Source organism: Micromesistius poutassou (genome assembly GCF_964030765.1).
Source record: "Micromesistius poutassou genome assembly, chromosome: 10".
Lineage (NCBI taxonomy): Eukaryota > Metazoa > Chordata > Actinopteri > Gadiformes > Gadidae > Micromesistius > Micromesistius poutassou.
Window position 1 is genome coordinate 16,172,427 of NC_140280.1, and position 12,663 is coordinate 16,185,089.

The following is a 12,663-nucleotide window of genomic DNA, read 5'->3' on the forward strand; positions in this document are numbered from 1 at the left end:
TACTCATGGACAATAAAATGTAGTCACATGTGTCGAATCAAATAGAAGCATGATGGACATAATCAATTGAAAAGGAATGGCCGCATTTCTAATATTTGCAATTTATTATTAATAGGCAAGGTGCATTTCCTTATGAAGAGCATCCCACAAAGATGACACGGAGATGCTGTTGGCGGAAGTAAAGTAAATTCGAGAACACATGTAAACCAACCCAGCAAGATTTGAAGCACGGCTGCATAATGCATTCAACATTTACTTGTCGAATTTATTTCAAACTGGTTTGAACGTAGAAAACGTAAACCCCATGAACTTATTCAGATTAATTATGGTAGGACATCAGTCAAGAAAAAAACACATGCGTAGGCTGTCATCAAGTGTTGTAGGAGAGTGAGACTGAGAGTGAGAGAGAAAGAGAGAGAAAGAGAGAGAGAGAGAGAGAGAGAGAGAGAGAGAGAGAGAGAGAGAGAGAGAGAGAGAGACTGCACGTCTGTTAACACTCTGAACAGATGCCAGGAGGAGGAGGAGAATGATGGAGCAGCCTCTAGGGAGGACATCTTCGGTGCAATACAAAGTCATTACACCAACCATCTGACCGCTCTTTAACCGTGTTGAAGCACCTAGGGTCCGATCATTGTGAACTGTGTTGACTCCTCTGGTGGGGAAATCACTAACATTATGGTGAATACATGTTAATTTATTTATTCATGTAGACCCGTTAAACATACTGAATCATTTAACTTATTTAACAACATTTATTGTGATATATAACATATATCAACATATATATTATTAATGCGACCACAGGGTAAGTATTGGGCGCCCTCGCGTGGTACCTATACACATTGCATACATTATCCCTTTGGACAAAAAGTCGACAGACCCTTTCGGAGGGAAAGGAAGGCCTTTAGCAGACACATGACACTGTTTAGGGTGAGGGGATTCAAACTGTGCCGAATCATGCACTCAGGTTTGCAAGAATGGCTATGATGTCGAGACAAGATGGTAAATATAACGCATATACCCAGTGATCCTATAACCACATTCATTGCTTCTTCAGTTTAGATTCCTGTTGTCGTTTTCTTCTTCTCTTACCACAGAGAACATCGTTCACATTAAGGGTCCAACAAGTCATGTGCAACCATGATGAGCTCATGGATATGGACCTTGAAGTAGCCTGCTCATATTCATAAGAAAGCTTTTTATTTTATTTTTTTTTTTGAAAGAAACTGAATTCATTAATTGAATGGAAATCCGCGGCAAAGCAGATGGTTTAGTTTCTCTGTGGGAACATAGGAGACAACACAACAACAAATAACTAACGTGGTTAAAGACAGAATGTGTCTTGAACAAAACACCAAACACCCTTTAACCAGAAGGTACAGTACCCCAAAAGTTACAAAAACCCCAAACATGTTGATAGTCAGCATTTTATTTCTTAAGACAATGAGACATGATGCTATGAAATCATCCTTCTGTTGTTAGTTATATAATAGAGTGAGAGCGTTACAACACAACAGCGGATAGTCTGATTAGCCGACACGATGAAAGCACACAAAAACATATTGAATACAATACAGCTTGAAGGCCTTTTGACACTCATCTGCGTTTACATTTTAAATACATTCCTTAAACAATATGAGACAATTAATATGGACAATGTTAAGAGGAAATTAAGTAGTTCATCGTCACAGATAGTGCAGCAGAGACTTTTTCTCTTTCTTTGCTTGGCAACCAATTCTGGGGTCACGGTTCATGTAATAACATGGCTATCGCCACACACACACACACACACACACACACACACACACACACACACACACACACACACACACACACACACACACACACACACACACACACACACACACACACACTAGCTGTTCCTCTTGGTGTGAATGAGGAGGTCTCTCTGGAGGTCTGTCTCCGGACCGCCCGCGGCCCTGCTCCCGGGGGGGTCTGTGACCAGGGTCAGCTTGTTGAACACCCCCCGGCCGAAGTAGTCGGCCACCACCGAAAAGCCGTCATTGGAGCTGCGGAGCTGGAACACAAGAGGCGTGCAGAGGAACCGGTTTATACAAGTACAGCGTGTGGGTGTTGGGTGTTTGTTCCGGCAGCGTGCAAGCACCTGAAGAAAAATAGTTCTAGAATGAAGTCCCACACTACTCTCAAAATAGTAACAGGAGCGGAGCGTATTATTCTTTATTTTTTTGGGGGATTTATTTTCTTTGCATTTGTTATGCTTTATTCATGAAGATACAGTGAGTTAGACAGGACGGTATGGGAGAGAGAGGGGAGGACATGCAGCAAAGGACCACGGTCAGGGATCAAACCCGGGTCGCTGAGGAAAGGACTGAGCCTTTGATGGTACGCACTCTACCCGGTGCGCGCCCCCAGAGCATCATACTCATACATTATTCAAGGTGCTACACTTTGTCAAAGCTTTGCGTAGATAATGTGTGCACATTGGCAGACAGCAGAGTAGAGCGTAACCACATCTCAATCTTTATCGAAAAAACTTTCCTACTCTTGATGCTTTGGTTTATACTCGACTCATAGTTACCCCTACGTTTTCAACTGCTCTCCAAAACCCTCTGAGATGCTCAAGCTGTGTGATTGACGTTGTATTTGTATGAGGTTGAAAATCACTTGGAAACGTTATTCTGACCAAAAAACGGAGTGGCCTTGAATATGCGTGTGAATGGGGCTGAAGGACAAAACCTCCTGAGGTACCTGTCTGGTGAAGTGGTCGTGGAGGTCCCGTTTCTGGTCCTGCACGCGCAGCATGTCCATGACCTTGCGGTTCTCGGGCATGCACGTGGGGCACTCGGCCTCGCTGTCGGCGTAGCTCTCGAAGCAGTGCTGGTGGAAGGAGTGGCTGCACAGGAAGTGGACCGAGGGCAGCTCCAGCGGACTGCTGCACATGTTGCACTTGGTCTTCTGGAAGATCTTAGCGCTGCGGGGAGTCACCAAAACGTTGGCTTTGCACAGAGTATAAAATATATGGACGTTGACCTCGACCGCCATCACGCCCTGAATCTGAATCGAGTGTCAAGTCGCTTTGGATAACTGCTCCATTCAATTAAAATAGCAGATCCTAGGAGGAGTATGGGGAGTACGAGGAGTATTTAATTGTAAAATGATGAGGCTTGCAACTTTATCCAAACTTTTCACAGGACGTGAATCAGGAGGAAGCAGGAGGAAGAGGAGTAAGCTGTGGGGCCCAGATCATGTCTAGAGGGGACGGGCTGTGTGGCTGGGATCAGGGCCTACCTGGTCCTCAGGTCCTGGATCTCGGTGCGGAGGTGAGCGGTCTCTTCGCGGTACTGGCGGATCTTGCGCTCGTCGTCCTCGATCTGCTGGCTCTCCCTCTGCAGTTTGTTCACCAGGTAGTCCTTGATGACGGACAGCGTGGCCGTCGAGTTGTGGGCCAGAGTCTGCACCACTGTGGGATTAAAGTGTACACGCACGCACATACACATACACACGCAGACGCGGTCAGGACATGGCTTCCATTTGAATGAATTGCCAAAAGTGCTGCATAAATAACACGAAAAGCTAAACTTTAGTCCTTGTTTACTGTTGAAAAAACTGATGTTGATAAAGTGCAGGTCTGCAACTTTTATTGACTATTGATTGCGTTTTTTGGATTGATTGATAAATCACCTTGTCAATACCAATTCAAAAAAAAACTAAAAACATCCAATAAAACTGATCAGTGAATAATTGAATCCTAAAACAAAATAATTAAATACAACTTCGGATCAATTCATTAAATAGACTAATCGGTCGACTCATGGAGGAATCGACTCACTGTTTAAAAGTCCTTCAAACAAGACAAGTTAAATCTGCTCAAGCACTTAAACAGAGAGCCCCCTCCGCGCCTCCTACTCACCCAGCAGCGGCGGCATCAGGTTGTTCTGGTCGATGTGCTGCAGGACCTGGCTGATGTACGCCTTGCAGTCCTCCTCCTTCCGGGCGAAGTAGCCCAGCGCCTGCTCCCACAGGCACACCTCCTGGTCCCCGTAGCGCTTGCAGGCCTCCACCACCTTGCCGTACTCCTCGTTCTGCATGTGGTAGTGCATGATCTGCTGGTACCTGCGTGAGGGTCATCATAGATTTGAATAAACGGTCTCCGGTTGTAGTTGTCAATGCCTGGTAATAAAGGGCGTGACCAGTAGTGCCGCCAGCCAATCAACAACGAGCAGCTAATTGATATGAATACAAGGTTTCTAAAAGAGCGTGTTTATATATTATAGTTTAGATAAAGAGAAAAACAAAAATGTTTGCCTAAAGTTTTCACTGGTCAATTTTCCCCCCTAAAAGGGTGTGGTTCTAAGACTATAAACCATAGCACATTTCAAAAACCTTTTTAAAAAATAAGTAATTGCTCTCTTAAAAGTATACATCTCCAGATCTATGAGAAAGGGCCCAAAAGAGTCTGAAACAGAAGACCCTGTCGAGTGCACTCACAGTTTGCCCTTTTCGTACAGGTACAGCACTCCTTCTTTGAAGTTGTGCATCTGGCAGAGGACCAGGGCCTTGTCAAACACCGTGTTGTCGCTGTGCAGAAGAAACAGTGCTGCCCCCTGCAGGACCTTCTTCTGCTGCAGGAGCAAACAGAAACCAAGCAACACATTCACAACAAATACCAAACACATGTACCAACACCAAAGTGCTCACTTTTAGTATGATAGTAACAGATGGTTACAGATGGTAACAGAACACATGGTTCAGATGTAAGGTCAATGGTTATGTTCTGGGTACGACATTACAAATAACTATGGGCTTGATGTGGGAGGTCTGCTACCAGCGTTAAAGGTAATAACCCATGATGCACTTCTGCTTCCTTAATGGTTTTATGACCTGCTGCTTTATGGATGTATTTTATTATTACTGTATTCCCAACTCCCCCCCCCCCCCCCCCCCCCATGCACCGTGACCGTGTCTCGGACCCCAAACCAAAAGTACCACCAGGGCAGCTTGGTGGTGCAGTACCTCTGGCTCCTCCTCGTGGGCCCAGTCGTGCAGCCTGAGCTCCAGCAGCGTGTCGTACACCCCGGCCGGGGAGAAGGGCTCCACCTCGATCATGTGCTCCAGGAAGGCCTTCAGCTCGCGCCGGTTGTTGGCGAAGATCGGGATGAACTCCTCCGAGTTGGCCTGTCGGCACAGAAGCGACCCGGTCTGTATATGTCTGGCCTCATGCAGCCATGTTAATCGTTCTCTCTCTCTCTCTCTCTCTGACTGACACACACACACACACACACACACACACACACACACACACACACACACACACACACACACACACACACACACACACACACACACACACACACACACACACACACACACACACACACACACACACACGCGTGTGTGTGTGCGTGTAGTCTCACAGCAGGTATAAGAAAATAATATAATGTTTGCTTTCTGGCATGAATCCATCTGGGATCTCTACCTTAACTCGCCAAATCTCACTTGAAAAACGAGTTGTATCATCACATGCCTGAAACACATCACTGACCAGGCAAAACTATAAGTATATTCTAGTTGTGGTTACCGGATTAAGGAAATGATAGACTTGATTTAATTGGCGTCTTTTCATTCAGGTTAAACCTGTTAATTCAGATTTGGAAGGGCATCAATTAAATCAATAGGGTGGCAGTTCTAGTGTGACTTTCCGGGTAAGGAGAGTAAAAGACCAGCCCAATACTAGTCAGTGCACCAACTGATTATAACAATGAGCAGTACACTGTGATCCAATCCAGGAGTGCTTTGGCTCAGTGCATGACTGAGCTAAAGTACCTGGAATCTCCTCACCAATGTCATTGAAATAACACCTCAAGAAAGTGAACCTGGGGTACGAAAAATGCATCATGTTATGCAATGCATAAGTACAAAAGGACTCTTGTCATTTGAGAGGGAGGGAGGGAGTGTCACAGGATATGGAAAGCTGACGCGACCGGTGCATCCAGGTGGGCTGACCTTAACCTCGAGTCTCCTCTGCGGGGTCTCCCTGTCGGCGGTCTCCCTCTTGGGCTGGTAGTCGGTGCAGAGGTCCTTGAGGAGGGAGGTGGTGCCGTCGGGGACGTGGTGCATGAGGGTCTTGCCGTAGCGCTTCATGTTGCTCTCCGCCTGGTCGAAGGGCAGGCGTCCGATGTAGCGCAGCGCTTCCTGGTAGTTCTGCGGAGGAGACCCAGACCCACCCCGTGTGAGGCGTTACCCGGCGTTGTCCTGCGCTGGATTTAGTGTGTTTGTTTCGATTTTGGATGTACAAGCGCTTCGCCGAAGAGCCATGTTGCGGTGTCGAGCTGATTTTATTTGATTTCAAAAGGTGACATATTATACCACCAGGTGTGAGTGTGATGGTCCGTTACAAGCCGCTTTGAAAATCTGCCTCTTCTGACATCACAAGTGGGCGTGTCCGACCTAGATGTGCGCTGGATAGGCCTACCCAGTGGACTGTAGCAAACGTTGCTCGTCCATCTGTCTTGTAACGGCTAATCACACTCACACCTGGTGCTATAATAGGTCACCTTTAATAGGGACGACGTGCAGTTTGAATCCAAACCTGTTATTTAATCCAAGTTATTTCTTTGTTGTTGTTAAGGAGCAGATAGGCCATTCGGCACGCTGCCCCGGGACGCCTACAGGCGGACTGTGAACGTTGGCGTCGGTGCGTTTGCTGTGGGCGTCCCGACAAACCGTGACGAGGGACCGGACTGAGGGTGCTCACCTTAAGGTCCTCCAGCTGGATCTTCAGGTACCACTCGTGCTGCGCGTGCTTCTCCGCCAGGAAGACGGCGTGGCTGTGGTAGCCCGCCTGCCGCAGCACCTTGATGGCGATCTCCACGTCGAAGTGGACCTCGCTCTCACTGCTCTGTTGGGGGATACGCACACAAACGCACGCATGTGGATGATACAGTGTATGGATCGTTATCACTTGAGACCCCCTTTTGGACCCATGGTCTGGGCGGGACTTCTTCATGGGTCTATCGTCACTCATGGAAAACTCATTTATGGGTGCTTTCATTTGATCCACTTCTCATTCAATCTGTTCCTCAAGTGAACCGCTCCCTTGTTCAATCTCTTTTTAAGAAAACATTGGACTCTACACAAGTGGATTCTGATATAAAGACGTGAAGTCAAGTGCAATCGGTAATGAATTTCTTATCATTGTTTGTTTTGTTCAAACAAAACATAGCATCGCTCGTCTGGCTGGGTGGCTTGAGTGGGAGGGGCTTAGGGCGTGTGGACAGTAGACTGCATGTAAACAAACAGAGAGGTCCGGGCTGGCCAGCGTTTTTATAGGATGTTATTTGATTGCTAACATGATTAAAATCACTATCAATCAACCATTGACTACAGATATGTCCAGGTAGCTCTCAGGTAAGCTACGACCTTGTTACCCATTGCAAATGTAAATATCACAGCGTAATGTGATAGGAACGATGGAAAAGTAGAGTGATTTTGAAAAAGCAAAAGTCGCGAGCACTGGTTAAGTGTCTTGCTCAGGGACACATCGACACTAGGAGGAGCCGGAGTCGAACTAGCAACCTTCCGGTTACAAGTCAACCTGCTCTACCTCCTGAGCTAAGCCAACCCCCCCGTCCTCCATTCCCTGGTGGGCTCCACGTTGCGGCGGTTACCTTGATGAACTCCTCCAGCTTGGAGCTGTCCTTCAGCTTGGTGTAGCAGTTGAGCAGCAGGGTGGTGTGGTCCGCGTTGGCCAGCGACTGCCGGTGCAGGGCCTGCAGGTAGGCCGTCAGGTTGTGGATCCGCTGGGCGTCCAGGAACTTGCGGATCACGTAGGACGGCTCCAGCTTCCCAATGGTTCTGAGAGAGCAAAACATGCACAGTTAGTGTGTCCGCAAAGGGTAAGTCGTGACCAGGGTATCTGGTTCTGAATCGCTGGGCATTGCCTTGTGTTTGTCATTGTAAACTTGAATGGTTGATGAGCGCAATGGGACAATGCTATTCTCTAATTGCTGAACAGAGAGGCTGTCGATCAGCTCACACATTTGCATGTGAACACAGTATTTATGTATTTGTGTTGAACAGTGGACGGGTTTTTAATGTGGTTACCGTATGTACTGCTGGATGGCCCCGTCGTGGTCTCCCTTGAGGTAGAGGTGGTCTCCGTACTGTCTGAAGATCTCGGACAGGCCGTCACTGTCCAGGTGCTGGCTCTTAGCCAGGTTTATAGCCATCACAAACAGGTTCTTCTTGAAAAGCATCTGAAGCAGAAAACAACATCATGGCGTGACGTGTTATTCTTCTGAACTCCATCGGGTTAGAGGGCGACAATGCCTTTTAAGGTTTGATTGTGTAATGCTTGGTTGGTTTCTAATAACGGGGCAACAATGTGTTTTATTCAGTTATTATGTTCTCACAGAAACAGGGGGAAAAGATGGGGGGGTAGGGGGGGGTTTGCAAGGTACCAAGGTATGGACTGGTCTTTTTTAACGTGATTTAGCAAAGAGAGAAATATGTATTATTATATGTATTATATTTTTCCAGACTGGCAACCTGGGATTCTATGGGTGTAAATCTGTGGGTTGCTCAAATGGATTATTATAGTTTTAGATCCTGTTTTTCATTAATATTGTCATTAATTAGGAACCTGTAATTTAGATTTTCCTGATCTTCCTGATAGTTTTAAACAGGATACGAAATGAAATGATAGTGCTCCGTGTGTGTGTGTGTGTGTGTGTGTGTGTGTGTGTGTGTGTGTGTGAGAGAGTGCGTGCATTCCCGTGCTGCATAAGTGCATAAGTGTTAAAGTGCATAAGTGTTTAGATGTACCTCTAGTTTAGTCTGAGTGTCCTTCTCCTGCAGAACAAACATCTTGCCGTCCCTGGTGAGCACATAGAAGGAGCCCCACTCGGCCAGGACGTCGATGATGTCATCAAAGGGGGCGCTGTAGGCGATGAACTTGTTGTCCAGGTCGTAGATGGTCAGCAGCTGCTTTTCTGAGGGAGACGTCTCTCTGCTCGCAAACCCCGCCCTGAGGTACAGACCAAGAAGAGAGAGGATCTGAATCTGGGAGTACATTAATGCCATGTTATGGGCAGTCTTCCTTTTTCTATGTATGCAGTAAAGATTGTCTGCTATAAGAAACGGAAGAAAAATAAATTAAGAACATTTTTCAGAAACGAAATGTAGCGATGATCAACTAAAGAAAATAACTTCTAATTTAAAGCTGTAACTATAATACCGAACCAACACAGATTGCTGTGTAGGTATTTCTTTCCCATTTGAAATGTATTAGAGATAACTTATTTGTAGTCTTCTGCCATGTACTACCCTTCACCTCTAACTGACCTGCTCTAATTAAGCCAAAAACATAACCGTGAAGTGGACCTTTTGTCATTGAAATTAAATTGCTCGTCCTTTCTTTGAGTAATAGCTAGCATCACTAGCATAAATCGGCAAGATTGCAAAGTTGAAAGGGTCAAGCCCTATCTGAAGAGGAACAAGTAAGATAATAATGTACAAGTTAGATAATAACTATTCACCCAGGCACCAAATAAATAAGTTATTAAGATACGGTGTATCTTCATGGCAGAAATGTCAGAGGGCTTCGGTTAAAGATGTATCCCATTATATCGGACCACTATTGTGCAGAAAGTACACTCCAAAGCAACCTTTCAAATAAACTCACTTCTTGGCACTTTGCATCCTGATACTGAAGAACTGATTGTTGTTCTTAAAATGTTGGTGAGCACACCCTGGGTTCCAATGATTTAATAATACGCCGCGCGGGAAAATATAGGATGAACCCGATTTTGAGACAAAACCCGACACCCACGTACCGATTTGAGACGGTATAGTTTAAGTGTTGCTCACACGACGATTCGTTATAATGAACAAAAACCCCCAGCAATAGACAAAAACCTGCATCCACACAGAAGTGCTACTTACTTGCTGGGCGATTTGGCGTCCTTGGTGAGCAGCAGCATGTAGCCTCTGTACCAGTGGGACAGCAGCTTCTGCCCGTCGAAGGCGAAGCAGGGCCCCCGCTCGTCGGGCTGGTACAGGTACACGCACTCGTCCCCCGCCACGATGAACTGGGAGTCCTGGGACGGGTCAGTGAGGGAGGAGCAGCGCAGGGCGCAGCCGTGCGTGTCCAGCTCCAGTCTGGGGTACTCCTTGATGGACAGAGTGTAACACTGTGGGGAGAGGGTTAGAAGGAGACAGGCACATGTTTGATATGATGATGAGCAGAGGGATGCATTTGTCTCTTGTAACCTATTCTGGACATTTAGAATAAGTTTCTTTTTTTTTTCATTGAAAAGTGGGTGTTAATTGTTAAGCCATGGCAGCCTCATCTACGCTGTTCAATAAATGTTTAAATTTAATCGTTTATTGGTATGGTTTCAAGAGAAAATTGATCCTCAAAAGAATTGTGATTCGGTTAATTCTGATATTCAACTAATCTTAAACACACTTTACTCTGCTTTCATGCCATAATTTGCACCTTTCTGAGCACAAAGCGGACTGAAGTAGATACTGAAATTAGCACCCCTATGTACTGAATCGAGAAAATCATTTTGAACCAGGAATCATTTTAAATCTAAAATAGATTTACATGACAAAAAATAAACTAAATTTAATCAAATCTTGAGACACTGAGGGATTCCCACCCCTAGTTATGGGTATCATTATTTGCAGTGATATGATACCGATACATTTCAAGCAAAGCATCATCAGTGCATCTCTGTGAGGCTAATGCAAACAAGAAGGTGCGAAGAATTCTCCAAAAACTCACGTGGACTTTTTCCAGCGTGGCAACGAACAGATGTGTGACCTTGCCGACCTGTCGGAAGGAGAGGCCGGTGATTGGACAGGTACCCTCGTGCAGTGTCAGCGTTTTGCTGTGCCTGTCTCTGGTGATGTCCCCCTTGGTTAACACCACGCTGCCATCTGTAAAGCCTGCCAACCAGACACATACAGAAACGCTGTTACCCACCTGCAACCTGACAGACAGATAGACAGAGAGAAAGAGACACTATATTAGGTTTTACCGATGGCCATGAAGTTGAGGTTCTCGTGCACGCTGAGGCATGACACCTCTGTTGGCTTATTCCCGGGAATTGCAGGGAAAATCCGGGTGCACAGGGGATTCCCACTGTCCTTTTTGTCGAGGTTCCACACCTTCACCTGTGAACCCAGGGGCACGTTCATTAGTTTAATTGTTTGTTAACATTGTTTTGTATGCTGGTGTTTTGCTGAAACAACCATGTGTACAGACCAGAGGGTTTATTCCTTCTTCATCTTGCCCCACCGAGACAAGGATGCTGTGCTGCTTGAGTTGATGCAGGTGTGTCACACGCAACTTGTAAGCCTGGAAGGACTCAAGCTTCATCGAGCGCGGCAAAAGCCATATCTGGCCATCCATATGTAAAAGGGATAGGGTTAAGGCTGAATAATGACAACAACCGGCACCAAACCGGTAGGAGTACCATTTTTGGGTTATATTTTAACTGTCTGCATGTCTTCTCAGAGCAAAGTGTTATTATTCAGATGGTAACCTGTCTAGATCGGGCCTTTTGTACAAATACGCCACAAAGGATGATCCATAGTTATTGTAGGCACCATAAGTGTATTATCTCTAGCATAGCATCATAGCATACTATGGCTGCGTCATAGTAGTATATAAACAACATTCAAAACACTAGCATCATGTAGTTCCCTTTACAGTAACCTCGAACGCTTGGTTTCTAGGATTATGTTGTCATTTGGGTTGGATATGGTCGTTTAATGCAAGTCAGAAATCCTCCTTTCATTGCTGAATCTGCAAGGCTATCGATTAATGACACGCTTTTGTAATCGGTATTGGTTGCAGTGATGGCATCCGTGAATGGGAATTACCTGACAGCTTACCCATCAGAGACAAGCTAAGACATTTATATTGAGTTTAGTTTAGGGTACGCCCGAAAGGCTGTCATTGCATTGCTAGCTAGTCAGTGTTAGCTACCAAGCAGCACATAACGTTAAGGATATCTCCGAGAACAATGTGACCCCGGCCGGAATCAGACGCCGATATTCCGCTGGGAAGATAAAAGTTTTTTCCATTGTCTACCGGATCTTTAACCGATTCTTTATCAAAAAACACAAATCTTCGCCACTGTAAGAATGCTGCCATTTTGCTAGCCAGATAGCATGGGAGTCTCTCATGTGACACCGAAAACAAACGTCACGTGAGCGGCTTGTTAACGGAAATGGATGCGGAAGAAAGGAGAGTGGAGTGCGCATGTCAATCCGTTTTTTACCTACCTTTCACCGCTCATACGTGTGGTTTATACTGAGTCAAGTTCAAGTCAAGTTATTTCCTGATAGATATATCTCAGGTTCCTCATTTTCCATTTTCCTTTACGTTAATTAAATGTGTTTAATTCCTTCAACACATTTGTCGGTGTATGGCTGACACAGATCCTAAATACAAATATTATGACAAGTAAACCATGATTACGAATGAATTATTAATTCATTTAATCTTGAAGAAGGCTAGATTTGCCACAATAGAGGATTGTTTTTAATCGTTTTTGTTATATCACTAAGATTGGCAAAACTTAATCAACACTATGAGGCAAACCAAGTCCTCAAAAGCGGAGCTTGTGCCACATCATTTCCACACAGACCCCACCAGAGAACAATGCC

The 12,663-nt window shown here is 45.5% G+C and overlaps 1 protein-coding gene across 1 annotated transcript; it reads right to left on the reverse strand.

Moving 5' to 3' along the window:
* Window positions 1-1,419: 1,419 nt before the first annotated feature.
* vps11 (VPS11 core subunit of CORVET and HOPS complexes) lies at window positions 1,420-12,152 on the reverse strand. The gene is made up of 16 exons (XM_084474446.1): window positions 12,003-12,152; window positions 11,255-11,399; window positions 11,028-11,163; window positions 10,772-10,935; window positions 9,925-10,172; window positions 8,806-9,007; window positions 8,086-8,237; window positions 7,650-7,836; window positions 6,737-6,880; window positions 5,986-6,183; window positions 4,996-5,157; window positions 4,471-4,604; window positions 3,893-4,095; window positions 3,271-3,442; window positions 2,731-2,953; window positions 1,420-2,038 (listed from the first exon to the last, which is right to left on the reverse strand). The coding sequence occupies exons 1-16, from the start codon at window positions 12,146-12,148 to the stop codon at window positions 1,874-1,876; spliced, it is 2,781 nt and encodes a 926-aa protein (XP_084330572.1). The 5' UTR covers window positions 12,149-12,152; the 3' UTR covers window positions 1,420-1,873.
* Window positions 12,153-12,663: the final 511 nt, after the last annotated feature.